This window comes from Sminthopsis crassicaudata, chromosome 3, assembly GCF_048593235.1.
Source record: "Sminthopsis crassicaudata isolate SCR6 chromosome 3, ASM4859323v1, whole genome shotgun sequence".
Lineage (NCBI taxonomy): Eukaryota > Metazoa > Chordata > Mammalia > Dasyuromorphia > Dasyuridae > Sminthopsis > Sminthopsis crassicaudata.
In genome coordinates, this window is record NC_133619.1 from 294,308,443 (window position 1) to 294,329,443 (window position 21,001).

The window sequence follows — 21,001 nt, forward strand, 5'->3', positions numbered from 1 at the left end:
AACAAATAGTCAAAATTATTTTTATTTTACAGAACAGGATACTGTGGTTTGGAAAAATTAATAAGCCTGGTATAGATCATACAATTAGTATCAAAAATGAAACTCAAACCCAGGTCTGTCCAGAATCTTACTACTACACTTTCTGTACTATAAGATACTGGTGAAATGCAAAATAAAACATTTTTTAATGAGGTTCAATAAAACAAATCTTCATACAAAAAAGTTAAAATATTTCCAGTTAAATACAGTATCCCAAAGGTCTTTGTGCAATTTTAATTTATTAAAACTTGGCAGCTGCACATTATTTTGGCACACTCTGTACAAGAATTCTTTACCTGCCTCTCATAAAATGATGGTAATGCAGGTGCCACACAAGCAACTCCTTCAAGGATTAAGCTCCTGATGTTGAATAAACCCCCTATTTACCACAAAGTTCTGCTAATTTAACAATGGATATTTTAAAAATCTTGATAGAGGGGCAGCCAGTTAGTGCAGTGGATAGAGCATCAGCCCTAAATTCAGCAGGACCTGACTTGCAAATCTGGCCTCAGACACTTAACACTGCCTAGCTGTGTGACCCTGGGTAAGTCACTTAATCCCAATTGCCTCAGGGGGGGGGAAGTATGAGAGGCTTCATTTGAAATCATGCAAAAAAAAAAAAAAAAAAAAAAAAAAAAAAGACTAAATCTTTAATACTTTTAAACTCAATGATCTCACTTCTAGGTTTATACTCAAGTTGCTTAATGATTTGGAGGAAAGGGGAACTCATCTGTGCAAATTTTGGGGGGGAAGGGGAGATACACTGGACTTTCAACATGCTGGATTTGGAATCATTTGGGCAGGCTCTGTCTGTCACTCTGGTGACTTTGGACAAATGACTCAACCTGACTTTTCTGAGTCAGAAAATTTTCTATCTTCCCTAAATTGACCTTTCCAACTCCTACCAGTTAGTTTCTTGCTTCCAGTCTTGCCTCAGAGATCCAAAAGGAGCCAACTTTTCTTACACATAACAAAGGGATTCTTTATCATTCCTCATTTCGGAGATCCTATTTTACTGCCGTAGTTTGGTGGGTGGCTGAGAGATTTAAAAAATGAGATTTGAAGCTAGTTATGGGCTGAGTTAAAAGGCATTTATTATTGGATAGCAAATCAAGTGTCTCCTCTTCTTCCTATGAGGTCAATATTTTGGGGAGGAATACCACCAGTGATTTTACCAATACAGAGAAATCCTATAATTCCCTTTAGTGATTTATAATATATTTTCTAAAGGGATGACTGGGGCACTGAGAAGATAGTGACTTATTGACACTAGTAGGAATTATGCTTAGGCTTTCTGGTCTCCAAAGCCAAATGACTATTACTCCACATGGCTTCTCAACCATAATGAGGTAATCATACAGATTGTAGAAAAGAGCAAGAGAAAATTATTAAAAGGATTATACTGAAAAAGAAACCTCATTAGGAAGACTGGAATTTTTGCTACAAAGAGCTAAAATTATACTATTATCATGTTCCTTTCAAGGGGAAGACTCAGCTGGATGCTTTCATAGTTAGTTAGAAGGGTCTCTTTACCTTCTGATCAATAGTTACTTACCCATTAGGGTTAAGTGGAAAAAAGCCCTAAAAAGCACCATATTCTAGTTCATAATAGAATATACTTAAATACATTCTGGACTAGCAGGAGTATTTCAGTTAATCATAACGGAGCTCCTATTTAAAAATGGGAATTTTGTTTTAAAGCCAATTTATCTTTTATATATATATATATGTATATTTATACATATATTCCACATACAGTGTCAGAGGAAAAACAATAAAAATCATGGGGCAAAGTGGAATCTGGTCTTCAAAAAAAGTTTTATTTCCTTTAAGTATTTTACTGTTGAAACAATTTTTGAGGCCTGGGGCTATGCAAAGGAACAATGAAAAAATAAGAAAAATTTTATTTCAAACAGGTTTTGTTAAATGTACTACAGTGAAGATGTCTTGACTGTTGTAAACATATCTTAATTTCAAACCTGCACTGATGCATAAATTAGACATGTTGTATGAGAATGATTAATTTCTGCTAAAATGTGGAACAAATCCACCATTATGCCAATTTTTACATTTATTGCAGACACTGACTAGTATTTTAATACCAGAGGTTAAATTTTCATCACAAGAAATGAGAAAACTATCCAGCATTCACTAAATGTAACGAGCTGTGAAATTAATTCCCCATTATTGCTCTGAAAATATACCCCTAGATTTAAGTGGAATCTCTTTCCTCAGCCAAAGTTAGGCATTCAGTGATAGTTCTTTAGTCATCATCTACCGTTGGCTTGATTGTCACTCCTCTTCTTATCTGACCCCAGCCAATTAAACTGCAAAACGAAAATATAGCATAAAGTAACTAATGATGAATCCATTTCTATAACAAAATCAACAAACAGCAGGCCACCTAAGTGCCTGATGCATCATAATTCATTTCTTTTATAAACAAACCACCTCTGCAAACAATATTTACCAAGACCAAATTTCATTTAGTAAGACAAAAATAATTTCCAGAAGAATATTAACCCTATGTCCACAATGAGTTACTAATGGGTAAAATAGAGCTAGGTTGTAATTTTTTCTATATATCAACCATAATTTTTATATAGCCTTTTAAAATCTAAAAAGTGCTTGACATATTAATCAAACATTTGTTATATACCAGTCACTGAGGCAGACAGTAGTCATTTATATAAATAGGTTCACACAAAATACAAAGTCTCAGGAAGGGCCTATTAGCTGGAGAAAGGCCTCCTGCAGAAGATAACACTGATAACAGAAAATCCAATGCACAGATGAACAACAGATTATGGTTTCTTCTGTAAACTCTGATATGTGATGCAGTAAAAAAAAAAAAAAAAAAAAAAAAAAAAAAAAAAATCACAGGTTTTAGAATAAAACAATCCATTTAAACCTCAACTTTGACAAACACAAAACAGGGATAATAATTCTTACATTATTTACACATAGGGTGGTTCTGACAAAAGCACTTGCACTACATAAATGTAAACAATCAAGAGAAAGGATAGGGGGCAAGCTAGATGGTACAGTGGATAAAACACCAGCCCTGAAGTCAGAAGGACCTGAGTTCAAATCTGGCCTCAGACACTAGCTGTGTGATGTTGGGCCAGTCACTTAACCCCAAATGCCTCAGCAAAAAGAGAAAAGAGCATATAGTGAGAAAAATACATTGTACTTTTAAATATTTTGTTATTTCGTACTTGATAAAACACGGAGATAAGAGCATTCTGTATTAAAAAAGAATCATATGTAAAACCACTAAATTATTAAGAGACTTAATTTCAACACATTAGTGTCAAAGCTATCCTGTTATCTGCATTTCCCTTTAAATTTCCTTCTGTGCATTACTCTTTAAAATGCTGCATTGATTCTCTTTTGCTTCTTAGGGGGAGAGAGGAAGAGAAGGGAGAATCACTATCGTTAATATCCCTCTCAAAATTAAAAAACAAAAAAAAAAACAAAAAAAAAAAAACCCAACCATCCCTTGTAACAACAAAATCAAGCACAACTCCACATATTAGTCATGTCATACAGTATTATGAAATCTGGCTAATAAAAATATACTCCAACATGTGGTACATCAAACTTTATCATAAAAAAGGGAATTATGCACTCCATCATAAATAAAGTATAATCAAACAAAAGGACAAAATAATAGTGATTTCAGGCCATATCACAAAAAGGATTATTTTCTTCTTCACAAAAATTCTGCCTCATTTTTGAGATTAAATCCGACTCCACACTACTATACCTAAAGTGATATACAGAGATTTTAATACTTACTGTACAGCATTCAAAATGAAAGATTAATGCAGATTAGTGAGATTATATTTATAAAAATATAAATAAAATAAACTGGTTCTTGAAAATATTTAATAACCCCTTTCATAAAGATGATTCCCATCCTGTAGCTTTAATTCTGACCTTTGAATTAATTCTGACCCTGACGTCAGGAGGATCTGAGTTCAAATCTAGCCTCAGACACTTAATACTTCTTAGCTATGTGAACCTAAGCAAGTCACTTAACCCTGATTGCTTTGGGGGAAAGGGGAGAGTAGTATATAGTTACATAGCTTCCCACATTTAAAAATAAAGTATTTATTATGTTCCTATTGTCCCAGGTTACCAAGCCTTATTAAGTCTGAAATATTGCTAATACTCATCTCCACATTTCTATTCTTATTGCCACCACTGAGGACATTAAATACTATTTCCACTAAACAATGAAGTAAGTCTTCTGAGATTTTCCTGTCTCCAACTCTTAACACTGCTATGAGAGCTATTTTATGTACTGATCAGTGAGCACTTCCGGTTCAAACTTTCAGAGTTCCTTATTGAACATGGTAGTGCAAACTCCCATTTGGCATTCAAAGCCATCTAGGATCCAGTCCTGCCCTCTCTTTCTAATCTTACTTCATAGTACTCTGTTCCAAGTGCTCTACACTCTGGTCAAAATGGGATCAGATTCACTGTCTCCATATATTCCAATGCAAAACAAGGAGGCTAGACTAAATAATCTTTTTTAGAGACTTCTTTTGGCTGCAATGTTCATCATTTATATATATTCTGTACTTCCTTGTAGCTCAGGCTGTTCCCAAGTCTGAAATGCTACTCCTCAGGCAATCATTTTTATTAGTTGAATTTTACCTTGTCCTTTAAAAGAAGTAAATTATCTCCTTCTGGAAATTTTCTTTGATCCTAATTAAATGCTCTTCAGATCTCTGTGTTCCTGAACAAACCACTTAAATCTCTTTTGTCTCAGTTTCTATTGTAAAATGGGTGGATTGGTGTCAAAGATCCCTTTTAATTCTAAATCTAAAAACATTGATCTTCTCTTTTCATGTTATTTTTATGTGAAATATCTTCCTAATAGGCTAAAAAGTATCATAAGTATCATACTGTATTAGCTAAACTTTGTATCTCACATAGAACCTAAAAATGCTATACACACAAAAGATACTATTGAACTGAATTAGGCTTTAGATGGCTAGTCCCATGTATACATATATTGTATTTACCTTAACATTTTTAACATGTATTGGTCAACCTGCCATCTGGGGGAAGGAGGGGAAAAGTTGGAACAAAACATTTTGCAATTGTCAATGCTAAAAAATTACCTATGCATATATCTTGTATATAAAAAGCTACTAAAAAAAAAAAAAAAAAAAAAAAAAAGGACGGTCCCTCCATAAAAGATAGCATGACAAAATGAGTTACAATTCAAGGAAATGTATAAGACTGGCAATGAAGGCCTAGGCTAAAGTAGGGACAAGATTTGGAAATTGACTACAAAAAAAAAGTGGAAATAAAAATGACTATAAGAATAAGGGGGAGGACAAAATTGGAAATTAGGATAGAACTTTCTTCCCACCCACCAAGGATCACTGAAAAAAAAATTTTTTCATGGAAGGGAAAAAATAGAAAGGCAAGCAGGACAGTTGTTTTTATCATGTGCTTAAAAAGAAAAACAATACTCTACAGGATAAAGACTATCCAATTCTTATTTTCTGACTCACTATATAAATGCAAATACCCATTCTACTTGGTGTTTGTTAAGTTCAGAATAAAAATAAAACCAAAAAATTTTTTAAAAATGAGAAAGAATGAGAAAATCTTGAAGATGTATGACCAAAAAATTGTGACACTCATGACAAAAAGTTAGGAAACTAGTTTGGGAAAGATTTAAGATAATGATATTATACCCAGTAAGTAGTAGGATACAAAGATTAAAGTCTGAATAAGTTTAAATGTAAAGATTTAAATAGAGGTGATAGGAATGTACTTATTTTCAGAGTGACTTACCGCCAATGTTTCTCAACTCTTCGACTAAGAGCAATTTTTTCTCCTATTTCTGTGCACACAGGATTAGTAAGAACAATCTTGCCTAAATCAGCCTTTACTGCACTGACTCTTCCTCCAGTGGACAAAGAGCCTATATTCACCATGAGCACTTCATTCTTGGACAATTTTTGCACCTAGAGTAAGGAGAGAATCAAAGAGGAATAAAAAAATAAGAAAAAGCTTCTTAAAGTACATTAATATCTATTATTATAGACCAAATTCAGTTACAATAAATATTGTCCTGGAGCTTGCAAAGTTATTTTTTGAAATAAATGGTAATCAAGACTTGAAAAGTGCTGTTGCACAGTTTTCATTATATTGGGATGTAATCTACAGACATATAGACAAAACTCCCAAATGAACTGGCCAATTGGACCTGACCCTTCCATTAAAAGATGAAATTCAGTCCTATTACCTAATTTCTTCAAAGTTAGAAGAAGTTTCATGGGAGGTAAAGGGCAACAGAAGGCATAAAAGATGATACTTTATTAATCTTGTTAAAACAATGATTAATCAAAGAGAAGATCTAATTCAGTTCCAATTGATCAATGATGGACAGAATCAGCTACACCCAGAGAAGGAACACTGGGAATTGAGTGTAAACTGTTTGCATTTTTGTTTTTCTTCCTAGGTGACTTTTACCTTCTGAATCCAATTCTTCCTGTGCAACAAGAAATTCGATTCTGCACACATATATTTTATCTAGGATATATTATAACACATTTTACATGTATGAGACTGCCTGCCATCTAGGGGAGGGGGTGGAGGGAAGGAGGGGCAAATTCGGAATGGAAGTGAATGCAAGAGACAATGTTGTAAAAAATTACCCATGCATATGTACAGTCAAAAAAAAGTTATAATTATAAATTTAATTTTTAAAAATGTAATAAAAAAAACAATGTCTCTAGTTTTATAACTTACTAAAATGACATCAAAATATATAACAAACTCAAAGGTTTAAAAGGCAATGCTCCTTAACACTACCTCCAGATTTAGGTTTTCCACAAATTCTTTTTTCTATACTAATATAGGCAATATAAAATATGTAACTCAAGTACAACATGTAGAAGGTATAGAAAGATACTTTAAAGTTGTATAGTTAGTTTTGCCTCTAAAAATATAATCATATGCCTCAAATCTTGGCTTCTTTTCTTGATCCTTGTAACTTATAAGGCTGTCAGCACTAAAATGGTTTCTTTGGTAAAGTTTCACAAAAAACTCAAATCATTTTACAATATTTACCTTTGCTGCTTTTTTGTCTCCTTCAGTACGCACACCTAAAAGTCGTCTAAGTAGGAAATAGGAAATTTCCAATTCGGTGAAGATTTCAGGCAGTGCTCCAACTGCGCCAAGAACCTGTCCAACCATTCTGTCAGCTCGGCACAAAGTTGGATCAATTTTTGTACCAACACCTAAGGTAAAATGAATTATATTTTATGTTGAAGTCTTAAGTCTTTAAATAGCTGCAAAAATTATAGATTGTAACAAACTGTAAAATTGGCTTTCTTAAAAAACATGAAATATTTTTAGATAGAAAGTAAATAATTTGTGAAATTTTCAAAAAATTTATAAATTAAGATAACCAAAGGAAGAATTGGGGACAAGACCCAAATGTGAGAGCTTGAAATAGGAAAAAAATTATAATAATAAACTAAGTTACTTGGAAATTCACTTAAATCTGATAAGCATTAATTAGCAGTTTGATGCTACAATGTCCTACACCTTTAGAAGGTATCATTCCTATTCCTAAAAAAAAAAAAAAAAAAAAAAAAAGCAATCAAAAGATAAGTCTGCAATGTTTCCTTGTATATATCAAACTATGTATAAATGTTTCCTTGCATATATGATGTAGCCACAGAAAATTATCTACTAATTATCTGTGATAAGGAAAATAAGGGTGAAATCCTTAGCTAAAAATCCCTTTTCTCCCACATTAAATTTAAAAACTACCATCAAAAGTGATCTTAAAAAAAGTTTGGAATTATTAGCCTTGGTAGGTTTCAAATTGATGGGTCCTATTTACCCTGTAAAAACAGATGTTGGATTTAATGACCATTTAAGGATTCATCCAGATCTACATCTATGATCCTCACTACTTCTGCATTCCTCCACCAGGATTAGTTGTACATTTGTACCATAGCAATCAAATGATAGTAGTGCAGATAAACTTTTATCAATCCTTAAACAAATCAGACAATGGATTTTTTTTTAAGCTTTTTAAAAAGCTTTTCTTTTACCAATCCTCACATCTGCTATTCTAGTACAAATACAATATGACAGGACTAAGTGATACATTTAGGCATTTACCACATAAATACCATATACCACATTGTTAAATCTACTGTTCCAAATACAAAATTTACTTCCTACAGATTAATTTTTAAAATGTATACTAAGATTTTTCATTTTTTACTTTAAAATTAAATTTTTAAAAATGATCGTTAATGAGCTTTTCCCCTTAAAAACTCTCTATAGTTTGAAAAAAATCAAGATTTTACAACTTAAAGGTTCCTTCTTGCACAAAGGACATTATATTTCTACCCTGTTTTACTAGGAATCTAATAATTTTCAGAAAATAAAATCCTTACCAATAAGGCCTCCAGGAGCAGCATACTGAAGATCATTATGTTCTGCAAAAAGTGATACAATTTTGGAAAAGATTGGCTTACACATGAGTTTCCCTTCACTATCTTTAGAGACAATGCCAGGCCTGACCTCCAACTCCTGACCCACCTAGAAAGAAGTAATAAGTTCATGAGAAGCATGTAGTAACATAGACCTTCACTATTTCAAGTAGTTTGCTATAATTTAGGATTTTTTTTTAAATGAGTTGGATATAAACATTATTTTCAAAATTAAAACCAATAGCAAATATATGCCAAAACACTGAATTAGATGCAGCAAGATCACAAAAGCACAATATATTGTACCAATATAAATTGAATTTAGAATTTATAAACATGTGACAGCTTATGATATTAAAATACTAAGTTCATTCTTCATATTTATATCTTTTTTGCTCTTTTTTGGGGGGGAGGGGATCAGAGGAAAAGAACATGATTGTTTTGGTGAGGTGGATTTTTTTTAATCTTTAAGAAAAGATTACCTTTAACACTCCTTTGAGAATACTACCACCGGCCACACCACCCTTAAGGTCATCAACTTCACAACCAGGCTTGTTGACGTCAAAAGACCGAATAACTAAAAAGGACATAAAGTCATTAAGAACCATTGTGGTATTTTAAGACTTTCACTGAATGTCAGATTAACTTTTCCAAAATTATAGACACGTGGCATTTCATTAGATACATGTTTCATCATTTTTAAATAATAGATTTGAAAAATAGATGTTGTGGATTACTGGCTAAATACTGGTATTAAAAAACTTAAAATCATGGGGAAAGTGAGGTGAAAGCTTTTCTTAATAGATTGTTTGAAAGTTTTAAAATAGTGCTCCTGTGTTAGATATACTCCCATAATATTGTCCCGCTATTTCTCAGAATTTGGTCAAGCAGTATTATATGACAATCAATTCTAAAAGCTCTCTTAAATTTGGATTTTCTAACTCCTTTCTTTTGTTAAAATTTCAAATTGTCTTGTATTATTAATTCGTTTACGTTCACAAGATCCACTCAAAATATCTATATTTTTATGTCTATCTATAAGGAACTATCACCACTGAAATCCTATTTGACTGCCTGATCTTGGTGTGGTGACCATACATTTTTAAAGGTCAAAAAAATTAGCAATGGCTAATTAACTTCAAAAGTATAATGCTGAAGATTTAAAACTTTATTTGTGGCATCTGAGTATTAGCTTCAATAAGTCTGGTCTCATTAAAGGATTGGATCAAGTAATGAATTTGGGGGGACTATGGCAACTAGCATAAAGAGAGGTCTGCAATTTTATTAGTGGACCACATTCACACAGATAGCAAAAATCCTTAGAACTGAATTATGGGGAGATAAAGGTAGAAAAGAGGTGTCAAACAAAATGCATGACATCAACTTATAAACTTACCAATAAGTCTAGGTTCTGAAGTAAAGTCTCGTGGGGGTACTGGAATTTTCTTTACTATGTATTCACAAACAACTTCAATGTTATACTTCAGCTGAGCAGAAATTGGAATAATAGGAGCTCCCTCTGCAACTGTACCTGGTCAACCAAATATTGAAAGATTCAAAATTTAGTTTTATAGAACTATACTGTTAGATGTTTTATGTGACAGTTAAAAGTACTTTAAAAAAAAAGTAATTCAGCAGGCTTATACAAATTTTGGATGAGCATGGATAATTTTTGCCTAGAAAAGTTAGAAATTTCTTGCACAGAAGATTATAAAAATACTTAACATTCCTACAAAGTAGATAAAACGTCTACCAGAGAAGCCAAGTCATGATTGGTTGAATCCTAGTCTATGTAATTAATTCTGCAATAAATGTCAAAATGAAATTATAGACTCTACTAATTAAAAGACTGCTTCCACATGTGTCTGACCTGCAATATACATATGCCAAACAAGTCTTTCAGGTACTATGCCTGAATGAGAAAGATGGTAATTTTACAGAGATGATGTGTTCAATTTTTTTTTATGACCCAACTGGGCTTATAACAAATAATCCATTCTAGTTTTCTTGGGAGCTAAACTAGGAAAAAAAAAATAAAATACTTAAAATTAACTATATTTTCTCCATCCATAAATGAAAAAGAATCAAAGATTAGAATCCCAAAATTGTGGATTTAAGTTTAGGAGATTTAGAAAACCCCAATTTTAAAGATGAATAAATAAAGATTAGGGAAGCTAGGTGACAGTGGATAGAGCACTGGGCTTGGAATCAGGAAGACTCCTCTTCCTGAGTTCAAATTTGGTCTCAAATACTTAACAGCTGTGTGGCCCTGGGTCAGTCTCAGTTCCTTACGTAAAACAAGTGGGAAAAGGAAATGGCAAATTACTCTAGTATCTTTGCCATGAAAACCCCAAAAAGGAACACAAAAAGTCATACAGGACCGAAAGACAACTGAACAACAAATTTAAGGCCAGTAATCTTAGGTGACTTGCAGAAAGTCAGAGATCTAAGATCTAAACCCGTGTCTTCAAACTTCAAATTCAGTGTTTTTCACTGCAAATCAGGTGACCCTCTTTACATAAGAATTGGCTATTAAATACTTTAACACAACAAATTTTTTAAAAAGCATACTTGGTGTTACTGCTTGTCAGGTGACAAAAGGGTTAGATACAGAAATGAGGGTTGGAACTTATGACTTTGTTCAGTTTTTGCTACCTTTATAAAAATTTTACTTAATATTTTGAAGTATATGTGCATATTAATATGGAAATTTCGCAAATACAGTATTTAATACTAACTTGCTGCCTGCTATATAGCTACTTACCTTGTACAAATGCAAGGATCTGTTCATATTGTTCCTTAGCCTGACTTTCTTTCACCAAATCAATCTTATTCTGTAGAATCAGAATGTGTTTCAATTTCATGATTTCTATGGCAGCTAGGTGCTCAGAAGTCTGAGGCTGAGGACAAGACTCATTACCAGCTACATAGAAGAGAATAAAAAAGATGAGTAAGCATCTACCTATCAATGTTTCCCCTAGTATTCACTTAAAAATACTCTTTCTTACTGGCAGCACACAAAATTTAATCACTACATACTTCTTCCAACACAGACTAACTCTATCCTAAGATACAATTTAAAGATTATGAAGTCCATAGTAATTTGTCTATTTTGCTGTCAGTGGAATAAAAAAATATCAAAATATCCTAAATACTTCTCCAAATATTATTCTAGATAAAGTATCTTGAGTACGAATACTCTTCTAGTCTAAGCCAGAAAATGACAAGCCCCTCCCAACCCCTTCATTTGACATTTTGTGCTGAAGTATGTTAAAAGGCAAAAATCATTCGAGAAATTACTTGACTGCTTATGTAGAGTCATGATTTTTCCTTTTGAATAAAAGTTCTCTAAATCTGAAACTGCCTTTGCTAGGTGAAAGTGATGTTTCTGAACTATCATGTAGTTTATCTCCCCTTTACTACTCCAATCTTTCTGTGAGTAGGTGATATTGCATACAAAGATACTTCAGCATTGGCTTCTTTGGCATAATCATTAACAAACTTACATTTCTAACAGTACATACAAAGTAGTACTGAAGCAAAAGATAGCCAGTGTTTGTATTAGAAATTGTAGTAACTTATGAGATGTTTCAAAGTAACTTTTGGTAGAAACACTTTGGCAAACTCCAAGTCAACTCCGATATATAAATTAAATTCTTTTTTGGAATAAATTAACCTTCCTATCCTATTGCTTTAAAGACACAACTCAGATACCACCTCCTATAGGTCTTTTTTCCTCCCACCCCTTTCCCCCAATTACTAGTTTTCTCCTACTTTATGATTCTGTCTTTATCCTGTGCATACTTATTTGTGTCTATACTATTTCCCTCCAGTACAATATAAATCTTTGAAGAAGGATGATCTTGTTTTTTCTTAATATCCCCAGCATCTAGTGAAGTGCCGGGTTCTTATTAGAAACTCAATAAATGTTTCTTGAATTTGTTATAGCAGATTAGATTTTAATCTGTACCATCACCATCTGTGACAAAATCACTCTCCTGACTTCAAACTGAAGAAGTTAGATAACCCCCTAATAATTTGTGTTTACTTTAATAGCATAAAATGGATTTCTCATGCACTTAATTTTTTATGCTCTATTTACCTATTAACAGTAGAGCTGCATCCATGACTGCTGCACCGTTCAACATGGTAGCCATCAAAATATCGTGGCCAGGACAATCCACAAAAGAGACATGTCTAGTAATTGGGGGGAGGGGAGAAGTAAACATCAAAGACAACATGTAAAAAATATATCATTTTACAAAGGTTAAATCACTTGTGAAATAATTTATATTACAGCACAACAAATTCTGAAATATTCTCAAACCCAAACAGAACAAAAGAAGAGGATAGGTAATATTCTACTATTAAGCTACACATTTCTATTAAAAAACAAACTGCTTTAAAAATAATTAAAAATTCTTTATGGCACTTCAAGCATTAATACATTTGTCTTAAATCATTATAGTCAATGTTTGAATTACAATTATGAATGATAACACTCATAATTATTACATCAATCTTGGTGAGAGAGGCACTAAAAAAATTATGCTGACAAATGAGAAACTGAGGGTTAAAAAGATGAATAATATGTCCAAGCCTCACAACTTATAACAAACAAGGTGAAGGCTGGGATTTCAAAATGACCTTTTATATTCATTCATTAAGATAACCACTCTGAACTGCTACTGTCCAGAGCAATTTTTACAACTATCTGTGATTCCAATGTTTTCAGGAATACATTTTTATCTTCATCAATATATGATTTAAATAATCACTGCCAAACTTTTTAGTTTTTTTAAAATGACCTAAAAGACAACAAAGCATGAAATGTAAACATACACACACAAAAAAATCAGATTGATCACCTGACTAATTTGAAGTTTCCTTTAGTTCCTGGAATATCTGTAGGAAATTCATCAGGTGTGCTACTTCCACAAGATCTGTAACATTCTGGCCGAGAACAACTTGGGTCATCAAGTTTGTAAATCTAAAATTTCAATGGAAAGAGTCTCAAAAGTTATACATTTACACATCTTGAAAATGTAAGGTAATTTTTTTTTCTTTTTCTAACATTAAACAACTAACCTTAGCGTTAGCATAACCCAACTTAATGGTAATATTTCTTTCCAGCTCATTTTTGAATCGCACAGTGTGAACTCCAGAAATAGCTTTTACTACTGTTGACTTTCCATGTGCTACATGGCCAATTGTACCTATAATCAAAAACAAATGATCAAATTAGAACCAGTTAAACAAAAGTATCTTTGATAAACCTGTTATTACAAATTGGTAATTTGTGCTATTTGTCATAATTTTGTATTACATATTTTATACCCACAGTTTTGTTTTAAAATAAATATAACACACATCTAAATTATGTTCCCAATGAACTGATCAACTACTCAAAATACATCCTCCACACTACAGAACATTAAGTGAAAGACACATCTTTTAGGAAATTTGCCACAGAAATGATACTTAAGTACATTTAAAACTACAATGTCTCTAAAGACCTCTGGGAACATTTTTTAAAATACCTCTTTATAAATTAGCATTCACAATACTTGCATGAAGGTAGACAATTTACTTAATGTCTCTCAATCTTAATTTTCCTTATCTGTAAAATGAAGGGATTGGACTAGATGATCTCTAGTCCACTAAATTTTGCCACTAAATCATAAAACATATTCCTTTCAAACAATATTATTGACTACCATTTAGTAATCAACACACTAAATACAACAAGCTTTTTAAAGGTACAACAGAATCATGAAGCTATATAAAAAGCCCCAACAGAAATGAAAGCTTGTAAATAAATTGTATGCTACAAGGGGACTCTTTACTCATAGTTTTGAAGATATTTCAAAAGAATTACTAGCTGGGAATGTTATTATTATTTTTAAAGAAATTACATTGAAAACCTGTTAACTATTCAATCCAATTCAAAATTATCACAGACTATTTTACAAATGAGAACAATGAGCTCTAGAGAGCAGTGAATTCTACAAGTCAATTACACATCTGAGAAGAGAACCTAGGTGTCCCAACTAAGTTAAGTACCCTTTACATCATGCTGTCTCTGGAAAAGAAAAGGGATGTGAGGAGGAAAAGGAAAAATGGTAGTTCTATAAACTAAAAATTATAATGCTCAGTTCAAGACAACCTGCAGACCAAGAAAGCCATAGTCAAAGATCCCCTTTTCAGTCTCACAAAATTAAGAGATCAAAACTTGTACTTTATTCTTGGATAACATAGTGACTACATACATACACATAAGTACACAACAAAATGAGTAAAAAAATTTCACTAAATTTGCTTATTTAAAAAATCAAGAAGTTTAAGAGCACTGTTCTCTAATGCTGAAGTGCATCTATCCCACATGAAAGTACTTGTTTAAGTACTATCCTCAAAACAACCAGAGAGGACTTTTAGGAATTACAAGATAACATACTTGTCTTGGTTCAAATCTTTTATTCTTTCTAACTTTGTTCTATAAAAAGATGACAATTATACTAATATTGCTTCTCAAGGGGTTATCATGAAAATGATGACACATATGAAACATCTTACTAACTTTAAAGCTTTAGAAATACCAACTATCATTTTTTCACATATACCAATTTTAAAAGCATCAATTTTTTCATAATGAATATAACCCTCTAATTAGTAAGTTTCACAATTTAGGCTTATTTATTGCTTATGCTTACCTTATTTTACTTGTTCATTTTTCTACCTTCATGAACTTTACAATCTTGCTATTCACAAAATTAATTCTATCTCCTACATCTACCTAGGATGTACTCTCTTCTTATCCTGCCTCTTTTACTTGGTTTCCTTCAAAATTCAGCTCTAGTGCTATTTCTTAGACAAGAACTTTTCTGATTCTCCGATCTGCCAGTTCTTTCCCTCAAAATTGCCTTTTATTTTGTATATATACTTTTGTGTGTACATGTTGCCTCTCTGATGTAACCTTTAGAGCAGGGACAATTTTAATTTTACCTTTGTACCTCCAGTACCTTGCTTAGTGTCTTGCATATAGCAGACAATAAATGCTTGCTAGTTACTCACAATTAATACCCATAATGCATACTGTGATAAAATGATAAGGAAACTGTTACTACTCTTCTTCAAAATCAATCCAACGCTAATATAAAATATGAGAGTATTGTTAACTTTTGTTGGGTTAGCCTTGCCTTTTCAACTACAACCTCCCTGGGTCGAGAAATTATATTCAACATACAGTAACAATCCAGTGTGTACAAGCTCTGTTGGAAGTACTGAGAGGAAGTTTAAATGGAATATGATCCCTGGAAAATTTATAATATTGTAGGAAGACAGACAATTGTACATAAAAGTACAATACAAAACACAACCAAGACTATTCAAGAAGTTAGTCATCATATTTCTCTGCAACCATCATAGACACAAGATTAGTGCTCCATAATTATCTGTCAAATAAGTGTTCCATTTGACTGATGAGAAAACATCAGTTTAAGAGCACTTAAATGATTTGTTGAAGATCATATATCGTAGATAGAATCTAGAACTCCTGATTCCACTAGTACTCTTTTAACAATTACTTAATCTTACCTATATTGATTGTGGCTTGTCTGCTGATAACTTCATGTGAAAGCGGAGTCAACTTGGTAACATCCTGTGAGGAAGCACTTTACAATTTAATCAATTTGTAAAATGCTACTTAGCAAAAGTGAATTATCAATCCCCACCTTCTTCCTACCTTTTTTCAAACCTCAGCTAAAATCTCATCTTGTACAGGAAACTTTTTCTGAACCTCCCCCCCCTTTAATTCTAGACTCATTTCTCTTTATTATTTCCAATTTCTCTGGTTTACAATTTGTACTGTGTTTGCTTGCATGTTGTCCCCAACACTCCTTTACACTGTAAGCTGCTTGAGATTGAGGCCTCTTTTGTTTCCCCATTGCTTAGCAGGGGCCTGGCACATAGGAGCTTAGTAAATGCTTATAGATTGTCACTTCCCATCACTCTCAAATGCTCACTTGAGCTACAGACACATTTCCTCATCCAAATAGTGCTTGCTGCAAAATACCTGGAGACCTCGAGCTCAATGCAGAGCACTGGGGGAGCACTGGGACCCCACAACCCCACCCCCCAAACCTCCCGGGCCAGCAGCAGCTGCCGCCACCTCCAAGTAAAGCTGCACGTTCCCCGCCCTCAGCTCCAGGAGCTGCCCAAGTTCAGCCTCTGCAGCCGCTCAGCTCCGGGGAGCGCACATACACCCCTAGCCTCACCAGCACTCCGTACGGTCCCCGGCTCTCCACCGGCCTGGCGCAAGCGCAGGCCGGATACCCGGCTCCCGGGTTGCCCCTGCCAGAGCGGGCGCCGCCTTGTCCCCAACTCCGCCGCCCTGCACCCCGGTCCCACCCGCCATCACACGAACATACGCTCGTCGGGTCTCCCCCAAATCCAGAACTGTGCGAACGCTCGGGTCAGAAAGCAGACTCACCAAGGTGGTCAGATCCTGGCGAGACAGATGGGGCTGCCCCAGAGTCACTCCCGGCTCGTCGCCCGCCATCTTGCTCAAAAAGGAAGTAGGTTGCCCCAGGGGCCGCCTGACCCCGCGCAAGCCCCTTTATATGAAGAGCGGGCAAGACCTCAAGACTAGACGAAGAGAAAGTCGTCGCCATTCAAGGTTTCTCAGGGTTCGAATGCAGCACTTTGTGGACTGCTTACCAGGCAGAAAATGTAGGGAAATCAGGCTCTGACTGCCCTGGGCCCTCACATATGAACAGGCAAATCCTTGGGCAGCCCTAGCAAAAGCCCCAGAGAAGCGGAAGGTGATGCAATTAGGCGCGCGTGTCTGCAGGGGGCTAAAAGCAATTTCCGCTTCCGTCGTGGATTGCCGGATCCGGTTCCCAGAGCCTAGTAGAGAAGGGCGGGGACAGGATATGAAGGAAGGCGCTGTCCGCCCTATTTACATCGCGTGGGTAGCTCGCTTCTCTTTCCCTAGACTCCCTCATTTCCATGCTTTTAGGGGCGGGGTCGGGCTGAGGAGCATGCTTCATTCTGGAGAAGTCCGGCGGTTTCTAGTTTCTTTTCTTCGGGTCCGGGTGTCGCGGGAAAAGTTGGGCCGCACCCCTACCTGCTTTCTCCGGCTCGCGGAGCCTGCCGCACCCACTTCTCGACCCTTGGCTGTAAAGCGTCTCGAGCTGGAAGATGGGCTCTGCGTGTGCAAAAAGGAAAGCCCTCATCCTTACCCTGTGGATGAAAAAAACAGCCCGGAGTAAAGTCAAAACTAGCACGCATGAAATTCCCAGATCCTCTTTTGAGGAAAAAAATGAAAGTGTCCATGCCGACCATTTATTTCTTTAAAGCGGATTTGTTCGGTTTTTATCAGCTTTGTTTATTGCTGGAATAGTGGACGGCTACGTGGAAGAAAATGAGACCAGAAAAAAAGAGTGGGGTGGAGGGTGACAACGACCATAGAGAACTAATATATATGTATTTTACTGGACAGGGTGTTATACTCTTCAAAGAATTCATTCAGTAAATATTGAGCACTTAATGATCCCCACAATCTTAATAATGTGTTTTTTTTTTTTTATTTTTAATAGTTTTTATTTACCAGATATATGCGTGGGTAATTTTACAACATTGACAATTGCTAAATCTTTTGTTCTAATTTTTCCCCTCCTCCCCGCCCCTAGATGGCAGATAGACAATACATGTTAAATATGTTAAAGTATAAGTTAAGTACAATACATGTATACATGTCCAAACAGTTATTTTGCTGAACAAAAAGAATCGGACTTTCAAATAGAGTACAATTAGCCAGTTAAGGAAATTCAAAATGCAGGTGGCCAAAATTAGAGGGATTGGGAATTCTGTGTAGTGGTTCAAAGTCATCTCCTAGAGTTCTTTCACTGGGTGTAGCTGGTTCAGTTCATTACTGCTCTATTGGAACTGATTTAGTTCATCTCATTGTTGAAAATTACCAGGTCCATCAGAACTGATCATCATATAGTATTGTGTTTGAAGTGTATAATCTTCTGGGCCTGGTCATTTCACTCAGCAGCAATTCATGTAAGTCTCTCCAGGCCTTTCTGAAATCATTCTGTTGGTCATTTCTTACAGAACAATAATATTCCTTAATATTCATATACCACAATTTATTCAGCCATTCTCCAATTGATGGGCAGAGCATTCACTCAGTTTCCAGTTTCTGGCCACTACAAAGAGGGCTGCCACAAACATTCTTGCACATACAGGTCTTTTTCCTTTCTTTAGTATTTCCTTGGGATATAAACCCAGTAGTAGCACTGCTGGATCAAAGGGTATGCACAGTTTGATAACTTTTTGAGCATAGTTCCAAATCGCTCTCCAGAATGGCAGGATGTATTCACAATTCCACCAACAATGTTAATACTATATTCTTAATTTACCTTTCGTATATTGAGTTGCTAACCTTTTTCTTAAGACAATACTGGTAAAATACTTTGGAAAATGCAAATCTTCAGACAGATCCTTGCCTTCATGCAGTTTATGGTACATTAAAGAAATACATACAGGAATATAACAAAATAGAACCTAGAGGCAGCTAGTTGGTGTAATGGATAGAGCACCAGCCCTGAAGTGAGTTCAAATGTGGCCTCAGACACATAACTTGTCCTACCTGTGTGACCCTGGGCAAGTCACTTAACCCCAATTGTTTCAGCAAAAGAATAAAATAGAACCTAATTATCTTGGTTAACGGAGGAAGGATTCCTCAGAGAAGATGATTTTTGAGCTAGGTTTTGAAGAGTAAAGTACGATTAATTCATAGGCATAGATCCCTTGAAGAATAAGAGGAAGTTATTGCAGGCCTATGGGGTGATGTGAAGAAATCCAAGATGGGAAGGCATATAATACTAGTAAGGAATCAATAAATTATGTGGCAAATAGTCCATTTGAATGTAAAAAAAGATGGGGGAAAAAATGAGAGGAAGTCCTTTCTCAAATTATATTTTATTTGTTATGGACATGTATCAGTCTTTATTTTCCAGATGATTGAAAACTTGTCTGATCAAAAATTGCAACAATAAAGATCTTTAAGATTATTTTTTTTTACTTCATTTGTTGGTATTTCAGAATCATCAAAATCATTTTTCCATCTTTCAATCCTGTTGACCATCTCCTCCTCCTTGATAGTCTATTCTTTCCTTGGCTTCCTTAACACTATCCTCTCCTTTTTCTTCTACCTGTCTAACCATTTCTCGATGTTTTTTGTGGATTTTCCCTCATGTCCTGCTGATTAAGCCCCATTAGTCCTTAGGACTTTATTTACTACATTCCTTTTTTTAATGATATTAACCCCATCAGAATAAATGCAATCCCCATGCAACTGAAATCTATCTGTATATTAATCCTCATCTCTCAGCTGACCTTTGGAGTTGTATAACCACTGCCTATTGAGCATCTCTCTCTCTCTGAATATCCCATAGGCATATTAAACAGATTATGTCCAAAACAGCCCTGATTATCTTTCCTCCTAAATTTACGCTAATTCCTAACTTCTGTTAAAGGCTCTACCACTTTTATGGTCATCCAGATTCAAAACCTAACTTGACTTTTTTCTTTTTCCCTCAAACTCCATATCCAGTCAATTGCCAAATCTTATTGAAGTCTATCACCACAAAATTTTGCATCTGTTCTTGTCTCTCTACTTGCCTTATTTAGGATGATCTCATCTCTCATATGGATTGTAAATAGAGAAAAAAAAAAGCATTCAGTAAGGACTTACTATGGTGATCTAGGTGGTTCAGTAAATAAAATGTATGCCCTGAGTCAGGAAGATTCATTTGGCTTCAAACTCAGACCCTGGGCAAATCATTTAAGCTCATTTGCCCACAACTGTTAATAAAGAGGATGATTCCAATGACACTTTGTTTTCAGAAAAGTCATTACCACAGACTGAAATAACAGTATAAAAATGTGGTCTGGAATATTCAAGCAATAAACCCATTTAAAATATTAATATATTTTATTTTTGTATCATCATGCCTCCATCCCAGACTTATTCCTTATTTATAGCAAAGGGATAAAAAGAAAGAAAAAAGTTGAACAAAGCTAATTAAAATGTTACTCAAACTTCTTTAGTACTTACCACATACACAATCCTCCTCTTCCACATCCTCAGAAAAAAGATAGAGGGACCTGCATTTTTATACTTTTTCTTCTCTTTATTCCAAGTCAAGTGGGATCATTGTAATTATTCATTTTTCAATTTTGATTGTTTTCATTTGCATTCTTGTAGCCATTGTGAACCTTGCTTCCTAGTTCTGTTTCTTTAACTTTGCAATCATTCATGGGTTTTTCCTTTTAGTAGTAAACATTTCTTAAAGTGCAGTAATGTTCTTGAAAGGGGAGGGAAACTGTTCCCTTTACTGTGTTTCCTTTTGTTCTGTGATCCCTTTTGGAGTCTCAGCCCCTTCTGGGGAAGGCATATCCCCCCAGAGAAG

The 21,001-nt window shown here is 34.6% G+C and overlaps 1 protein-coding gene across 1 annotated transcript; it reads right to left on the reverse strand.

The window, feature by feature from the left end:
* Positions 1-1,838: 1,838 nt before the first annotated feature.
* EIF2S3 (eukaryotic translation initiation factor 2 subunit gamma) lies at positions 1,839-17,153 on the reverse strand. Its single transcript, XM_074300910.1, has 12 exons — positions 17,011-17,153; positions 16,116-16,179; positions 13,611-13,738; positions 13,391-13,512; positions 12,625-12,719; positions 11,287-11,445; positions 9,919-10,053; positions 9,005-9,099; positions 8,487-8,631; positions 7,141-7,310; positions 5,860-6,032; positions 1,839-2,366 (listed from the first exon to the last, which is right to left on the reverse strand). Exons 1-12 carry the CDS (start codon positions 17,077-17,079, stop codon positions 2,303-2,305), a joined length of 1,419 nt encoding a protein of 472 aa, XP_074157011.1. The 5' UTR covers positions 17,080-17,153; the 3' UTR covers positions 1,839-2,302.
* Positions 17,154-21,001: the final 3,848 nt, after the last annotated feature.